Source organism: Belonocnema kinseyi, chromosome 7 (assembly GCF_010883055.1).
Source record: "Belonocnema kinseyi isolate 2016_QV_RU_SX_M_011 chromosome 7, B_treatae_v1, whole genome shotgun sequence".
Classification (NCBI taxonomy): Eukaryota; Metazoa; Arthropoda; class Insecta; order Hymenoptera; family Cynipidae; genus Belonocnema; species Belonocnema kinseyi.
Window position 1 is genome coordinate 21,412,821 of NC_046663.1, and position 9,067 is coordinate 21,421,887.

The following is a 9,067-nucleotide window of genomic DNA, read 5'->3' on the forward strand; positions in this document are numbered from 1 at the left end:
GAACTATAGCTAGAACGAACTAATTGTCCCAGAAAAAAACTGAAGGTATCGTTGAAGTCTCTCATCCATATCTCTAGATGATTTTTGAATCATTGAAAAAAATTATTATTTAAACAATGATATTGTTTATAATATAAAAGCCTTTAACGATACCTTCAGGTATCGTTAAAGGCCATACCTAGACGTATGGCTGAGCCGAATTCAGATATGTTTTTATTTTTTTGATTGGACAATTACTTTTGTTTAAATAAATTCCCCAATTTTCAAATCTATATGTATAGCTAAAATGAATTTATAACTAAATATTTAAATTTTCAACTCAAGCAGCTTTTTTTAAGTAAAGAATGAAATCCTCAAATTTCGAGTTAAATTAATTAATTTTAAACAAATAAAAACAAATTATTAAACAGTTGATTTCAACAAGAAAAAAGGCATTTCCAAAGATTTTAAATGATTTTAAAATCTTCGGGTATATTTAATAGATTTTTTGATGATTTCAAGTGATTCCAAAGAACTTTCAAGATTTTAGGTTAATTTGAAAAAAATTTGCAAGGGATTTTAAAATATTTCAAATATATTGAGGTAGTTATAAACATTTTCAACAAATGTTCAAGAACTTTTAGAAAAATTTCAATAGATTTCAAAGGCTTTTAGTGAATTCAAAATATTTAAAAATATTTTAAAATATGAAAAAGAATTTTCAAGAGCTTTAAAAAGTTTTAAGTGATTCCAACAGAGTTCAAAGGATATTAAACATTTTGGGAGGTGTTAAAATCTCTAAAGAAAATTTTAATTCATTTGACCAATTTTAAGGGATTTAAAAGAATTACAAAATTTTAGGATATTATTTTTCATGATCATTCAAAAGATTATAAATTTGTTGAAATATCTCAGGGTATTTTTTATAGATTTTTCAATAATTTGAAGTGATGCCAAAGAACTTTAAACATTTCAGCTTATTAAAAAAAACTTTCAAAAGATTTCAAAATATTCTATATATTTTAAGGTATTTATAAAATTATTCAAATAATTTTCAAGAGCTTCTGGAAAAATTGCAATCGATTTCAAAGGCTTTTAGAGAATATAATTTTTTAAAGATATTTTAAAATATTAAAAAGAATTTTCGAAAGCTTTAAAAAGTTCTAAATGATTCCAATAGATTTCGAAGGATTTTAAAGATTTTGGGATGTGTTAAAATCTCCCAAGAAAATTTTAATTTATTTGAACAATTTTAAGAAATTTAATAGAATTATTTAAAAAATTTAAGATATCATTCTTCAAGATTATTCAAAAAATTATGAATTATTTGAATTATATCTTAGGGTATATTTAAAAGATTTTTAAATAATTTGAATCGATTTCCAAAAAACTTAAATGATCTTAGGTTATTTTTCAAACAACTTTTAAGGGATTTCAAAATATTTAAAATATTTGTAGGTATTTATAAATTTTTTTTTTAAATGTTCAGGATCTTTTAGAAAATTTGCAATGGATTTCAAAGGATTTTAGAGAATTAAAAATATTTAAAGATATTTAAAAATATTAACAAGAATTTTCAAGAGCTTTAAAAAGTTTTAAGTGATTTTAAGAGATTGCAAAGGATTTTAAACATTTTGGGAGGTGTTAAAATCTCCCAAGAAAATTGTTATTGATTTAAACAATTTTAACGGATTTAAAAGAATTAAAAAAATTTTAGGATATTATTTTTCAAGATTATTCAAAAATTTATAAATTCTTTGAAATATCTTAGGGTATATTTAATAATTTGAAGTGGTTCCAACGAAGTTTAAGCATTTTAGGTTATTTAAAAAAAACTTTTAAGGGATTTTAAAATACCTCAAATATTTTGAGGTATTTATAAAAATTTTTTTTAACTTTTCAGGAGCTTTTAGAAAATTTTCAAGGGATTTCAAAGGCTTTTAGAGAATAAAAAATATTCAAAGATATTTCAAAATATTAAAAAGAATTTTCCAGAGCTTTAAAAAGTTTCAAGTGATTTTAAGAGATCTCAAAGGATTTTAAACATTTTGAGAGGTGTTAAAATCTCCCAAGAATGTTTTAATTGATTTAAACAATTTTAAGAGATTTAAAAGAATTAACCAAATTTTAAGGTATTATTTTTCAAGATAATTCAAAAAGATTATGAATTATTTGAAATATCTTAGGGTATATTCAATAAACTTGAACAACTTAAATTGATTCTAAAGAATTTTAAGATCCAGGCTATATTTAAAAAATTGGCAAGGATTTCAAAAGATTTCGAAGGATTTTAAATATTTGAAGGTATTTTAAAATTTGTTTTAAAATCTTCAGAGCTTTTGAAAAAATTTAAATGGATATTAGAGGCTTTTCAAGGCTTGGAAATGTTTTAGGTCAGGTTGAAAGATTCCAAGGAATTTTTTATTAATTTAAATATTTGAAGGAATTTAACGGGATTAAAAATACTTTAAGGTATTTTAAAATATCCCAAATCAAATTTATTCAACTATTTTAAAGATATTAAAAACATTGCAAAGTATTAACATGAACTAAACTAAATTTAAACAATTAGAAAAAATTTCGCAGAGTTTGAAAGATTTGCAGATATTTTCAATTTTATATTATAATTTAGAAATAAAGTAACACCCATTTTCTAAAATTTGTAAGAGAGATGTTTCAAATTCTGGAAAATGATTGTTTTCAAAAAAAGAAGAATTTTTATATACAAATAAATATAAGTTCATATAAATTCTCTTTTTATAAATCAGAATTAAAATTATTTTTTTAATTTTCCCTTCCGTATTGCAAATTATCTGTTTCAAGACAACATAATAATTCTTTACGAAAATTTCCTATTCCAAAAATTAAATTAAATTTACTTCTAAAATTATTTGTTCCAAACTAGAATTATATTCATTTACAACCATTGTTTTACAATTCAGAAAAAGGAAACACCTTTTTTCTAACATTTGGAAGAAAGATGTTTCAAATTCTGGAAAATTTTTCTTTTTAAAAAGAAGAATTTTCAAACTCAAATAAATTCGAATTGAAAACCAAAAAATTTTCCAACTCTGACGAATCTTGACTGGGAACGGGGATTGTTTATATTAATTCCATTTTTATAAATTAGAATTACAATTATTTTTCAAAAAATTTTGTTCTATGTCGAAAATTACCTTTATCAAGGAAAAATTATATTTCTATACGAAATTCCATGGTGAAAAATCAAAATTAAATTTATTTCTTAAAATCCCTGTCCCAAAGAAGAATTATATTTATTTACGATATTTACGAGAGAAGTTTTAAATTTCGGCAAATTCTTGTTTTTAAAGATGAAGAATTTTTAAATTCGAATAAATTCTGATGTAGAACGAATTATTTCTTCAATGGAAAAATTATAATTCTTTACAGCAATAATTTTTTTGAGCGATTATTTTTTTAACTTAAATTAATTATCATGTCGCCCTGGGCGAGAAATTTATAAAAAGTGAAAAAGTTTAGGAAAACCCGCAACTAGCTAGCATCTCTATTTAAGAAGAGAGTTGTTATAAATAATAATTTGCTTAAACAGTTATTTTTGTCAAGTCGTAGTAATTATTATCCAATTATAACCTTTTTTTACAATTCAGAAATAAATTCTAAAATGTGGAAGAGAGAAGTTTTAAATTCTATTACATTTTTTTCAAAACAGAAGAATTTTTAAATTTGCATAAATTCTGATTTAGGCAAAGGAATTTTGCAAATCTGACGAATTTTGACTGGAAACAGGGTTGCTTTATATAAATTCCCCTTTTATAAATTAAAATTATTTTTTTTTAATTTTCTATTGCATATCACAAATTCTTCCTTCTACGACAAAATTATAATTATTTACAGTAATAATTTCTTTAAATAATTTTTATTTTTACTTGAATTATTTATTACCTCGCTTTGGGTGAAATGTTTACAAAAAGTTAAAATTTTTAGAAAAAATCGCAACTATCCAGCATTACTATATAAGAAGAGAGTTATCATGAATAATAATTTCTTTTAAAAAAATATTTGGGTCAAACTGTATTAATAACTATCCAATTATAAGTGGAAAATGGGTAGAAAGCAGAAATATATATTTATTTACAACATTTTTGTTTACAATTCAGAAATAAATCAACACCCTTTTTCCAAAATGTAGAAAATAGAAATTTTAAATTCTGATAAATTTTTATTTTTAAAGAAGAAGAATTTTTTAATTCGAATAAATTCTGATTTAAGAAAAGGAATTTTCCAAATCTGACGAATTTTGACTGGGAACAGGGATGGTTTATATAAATTCCCTTTTTATAGATCAAAATTCAAATTATTTTCCGAAATTTTACGTTCCATATCGCAAATTATTTCTTTTCCGATAAAATTATAATTCTTCACAGTAGTCATTTGTTTAAACAGTTGTTTTTTCAGTTCAATTAATTATCACCTCGCTCGAGGATGAAAATTTGAAAATTTCAGAAAAAACTGTAAACATTCTAGCATTATTTAAGGAGAATTGTAATAATAATAATAAATTGTTTCAAAAATTATACTTTTTAACTTGAATTATTATTATTACCTCACTCTAATTGAAAAGTGTACCGAAAGTGGAAAATTTTAGAAGAAAGTGCAGTTTTCTGGTATTATTATAAGAGAATATACTTATAAATATTTAAAAAATTGTTTAAGCAAATATAATTTCAAATTTGATTGATTATTGCCTCAGTCAAACTGCAAATTGGAAAATAAATGGAAAAATCTGGAAATAACCGCGACTTTCTAACTTTATTCTAAGAAAAAATTGCTAAAAACAATAATAAATTGTTTAAACCATTTTTTAAAAGTATTTTATTGACAAAATGTAACAGTTTATGTATAAGAAACAATTTGCATTTTTTTAAAGAAAAATCATAATTAGCACCAATAACTCGCAAAACCCAATTTTTCATTTCTATAGGTATTTTCTTCTGGACCTTATAGAACAGATTTATTGAATAATATTTAAAAAGTAATTATTTGTTTATATCATATATCTAAATAGTAAGAGAAATTTTGAGTTTCAATTTAAGTCACCGAATATTGACGATTCTGAATAAAATTCATAAAATGCGTGGAGCGTCAAGGGGTTTTGCGAACCCTCTGAATATGATTTAAAAAAGACATTAATTTTTTTGATTCAGGGGAATCGAAACATAAACAGTCAGAGCCGCCTGAACCGTTTCCAATTCAAATGCGACGTATTGCGCAATAAACTCGACTAAGTACTCGCGCACTGCGGCCCTTCCGAGACTGCGTGTGCCATCAGTTCTAGGACTTACTAAACCGCAGGCCAATAAAACGCGGTTTAGGTGTATTTATTTTAAAAATCCTATTTTCCAGTCTAACAACAACAATCCTGAAGAATGCAAATCCCAGCTGCGTCCTGATCTTCTTAAGAGAAAAATCGCCTTATCCAGAATTCTGTCCAATGACCTCGGAAATCTTGCAAAATTAGCTCAAATAAACCACGAATCTGGAAGTGACTCAAAAAAACAACATTTGAGAAAACGACGAGCACTTCTTGCTCTTTTGGGCCAATTGCTTGGGCCTCTTGCCGGAGTGGTTACTGAAAGTGAGGGTGCAGGTTACATTTCTAAAATTGAAAAACTGAATGAAGGGCAAACTGCAATGAATAGTTTGATATGGAAACAGAAGATTGAGGAAAAAACTCAAATGGATCATATTGAAGCCAAAGTGGAAAGACAGAGTGGTCAGATCCAGGATGTAAGAGAAAAAGTGACGGAAGTGACGAGTCGTTTGAACAGCTTAGTTCTCTATGAGAAACTTTTTGAGCAGGTGAAAAATCTTAGTGAAGGTTCTCACCAATTAGAAGAGAAATTGGACAAATTTATGGAAGCTACTCAGTCGGTAATCAATTCGGTAAAAAGGGTCAAGGCTCGAACCCCTGATGCCCAGGATTAGAAGCAATAAGAATGAAGACTTTTTTTAATGGTTGGGAATACGAAATTTTGAATCCCTGGTTAATTTTACATCGAATTAGAGATAAAGTAAGGTTATTAAGGTAATTAGGTGAGCTACCGAAGAGCACAGTAAGTGAAAATACAGTTTTCTGTGTATATGTACCCTGGCGGACCGAAGGAACCGAATGGAGCCTCTACAAAGTACCCGTAAAGACCCCATTCGGTTCCTTTTTAAAAAACTAAAAAAACAGCAAAATTAACTTTTGAATTGTTGCGATTTCGATTCTACTATAACATTTGCATTAGAAACTCACGGAGTAATCGCAATACTTTTTCTTGCAACGTTAAAAACTTTTAAAAATAAAATACCTGTGATTTACATGGGCCGAAGGCGCCTTCAAATGCACCTTCTTTTAATAGCATTTAATAAGCGTTCCGTCGGTAACTTTAAGAATTTTGTCTGGATGCTAGCGCCACGCAGTGGAAATCCCAGACAGCAACGCTGCGGTGCGAGCTAGAGAGAAGTTTATTTTTAAACTCCGCGCGCAACATACTACTTGAGCTATTATGGATGCGCTTGAAGCCACCTTCAGCAGAAGTTACATTACATTTTTTTACATTTTTGACGCTGCAAAAAAATATTGCGATTATTCTATGAGTTTCTAATAGAAAATTTAATGTAAAATCCCAATTTCAACAGTTTAAAAGTTGACCTTGCTGTTTTTTTGAGTTTTTTAAAAAGGAACCGAATGGGGTCTGTACGGGTACTTTGCAGAGGCTCCATTCGGTTCATTCGGTCCGTCAGGGTAGCTTTGTTCTTGCACGCTCTGTGCACTGAAATGATGTTGCATACTGTTTTCTCAGTTGTTTTTTGAAATACAATATGGTAATCAAAACACCAATCTTTTTATGACAACCTTCCATTTTTCTTTACCAAAAATATTAAAAATTGAAAAAAAAATTAAGATGATAAAATTTTATAACTGTTTTTACATTCTCATCACTTTGTTGGTTTTCATCAAATCTCCACGTTTTGAGACACGATAACTTTCGAAAAATTCATCAGATTGGATTCTGCTTTTTTGCACTTTTTTAAGGCCTGAAAAGAAAGAACGATTTTGTAAACGAGCTAGTTTTGATGAAAATTCAAAAAGTGAGTGCATTTTCAAAATTTTTGACACCACATTTTTCAAGATTTAAAAATTCTATTCACGGTTATTCATAACACTCAGAAACTTATACAATTTATCCTTATGATTTTTTTTCTATAAACAAAAAATTATTAGATTTAGAGCATTTTCAAAATTAAAAAAAAACTAAGAAAAGTAACATTTTGAACCAAACAACGCATGATATGAAAAAAGTCAAGAGAAGAAAAACGTTGATTTTTGAAAGCCCTATAAGATTATGATAACAACTTTCTTTATTTGGTCCAAAAGTTGAAAATTCAAAATTTGGATCGCACCAAAAATAATTAAAAATTAAAAAATTCCATTCTTTTCTCAAATTATGCAAGGTATGAAAAAAATTGATGAGTTCAAATTGCTCGCCCTGGAAAGATCTACTGATTTTTTCTGAATCACTTTTCGATATGAAGCGTAGTTTTCATTTTTAATGGTAAAAAACAACATTAAAAATACAAAAATACAACATTTTTGGACTAACGACACAAGCTACGAAAAAAATGAGACAAAGTGAGTAGATTTTCTTTCAATCGTCAAAAATAAAATTAAAAATAATAAAATTAAATTTTTGAAAAAGGACAGAAAAGACGAAAGAGGACATAGGATTCTATACGGGTTTCAGATGCACAGTAGTTTTTTTTTTAATCGTAAAAAGAAAGATTGAAAATAAAACAAATTATAAAAACAAGGAAAGAAGTATTAGTATGATAAAATTTTTATGCATATATGATTAAAAAAAGAGAGTTCACAATCACAAAATTAAAGTTGTCGATCCGTGGACCTCCACTCAAACTCTTGAGAACAGTCGCGCTACCTGGGTGCGCTCAAAATGGGGAGCCGCACGCGCAGCGCGCGACGAGTATGTACCCACCTGGTGGGCAGATTTTTTTTATTTATATGTGTAACAACTTGTGTAAGTTTGAAAAAAATTATATTATTAATATTAAAATAGATGCATCACTTAAATAAAATTTTTATTTTAATCGGCACATTTAACGCATTAATGATAATTAGACAATCAATTAATCAATTTTAATCCATTTTACAGAAATTTGGATTTAAAATTTGCCAACTTCTTCAATTATGAATGTTTGTAATTAAAACTCATGAAAAATTTTAATATCTTTTAAATAAATATATATTAGATTTTTACTGCAAAAAATTAATTTTCGACAAACAAAAAAAACCTTTTTAAATTTTTCACGAAAGAAACTAACTTTTAAGTAAGATGATGCATTCTCAATTTTTAAAAATCTGCCCGCTTCACAGTCACATTCTCATCGCGCGCTTGACGCTCGATAATAAATTTATCTCGCGCTTCGCGCTCGATAATGTATTTACCTCGCTCTATGCACTCGATCTTTCTGCATAGACTTTTTAAAACTAAAGGTAAAAGTATCGACAACAGTAATTTGGTGATTGTGAATTCTCTTTTGTTAAAGCTTCTTGGGCTTTAACAAACACATTCTCATCACGTATCTCGTGCTTCGCACTCGCGTTTATCCCTCATATTTTATATAATTCTCAAAAATATTCAAAAGGCCAATGCAATCTGTGAATTCTGACGAAAGTTATCGTACTGACAGGCAGACAGGCATAAATACATACAGACGGATCGACAGACACATTCGTAAAAACCTACTTTTCTTATTTAGGGGGTCTCAAAACGTGGACATTTGACAAAAACGGGGGGGGGGGGTCAAATTTTACACAAATGTAATACCTTCTTTGATGAGAATGTAAAAAAACCATTAATAACAATTTTTTGCTTTACTTCTGTAAAAAAATGTTATCTGTTTAGTTTGGCTTAGCTTTTGTCATGTGTCGACAAATTTAATTTTTGTATTTTCAATGTTTTTTTTTTAATTAAAACAAAAACTACGTGTCCTATAAAAAAGTGATTAATAACAAATTTTCAGATATTTTTCGGGTGCACAT

The 9,067-nt window shown here is 27.2% G+C and overlaps 1 protein-coding gene across 1 annotated transcript in view; it reads left to right on the forward strand.

Moving 5' to 3' along the window:
- Window positions 1-6,108, forward strand: part of LOC117176974 — a 7,271-nt gene extending 1,163 nt beyond the window's left edge. Inside the window, exon 2 of the mRNA XM_033367407.1 lies at window positions 5,365-6,108. Within this exon, the coding sequence (XP_033223298.1) occupies window positions 5,365-5,946 (582 nt within the window). The 3' untranslated portion in view covers window positions 5,947-6,108. The remainder of the gene's footprint in view (window positions 1-5,364) is intronic.
- Window positions 6,109-9,067: the final 2,959 nt, after the last annotated feature.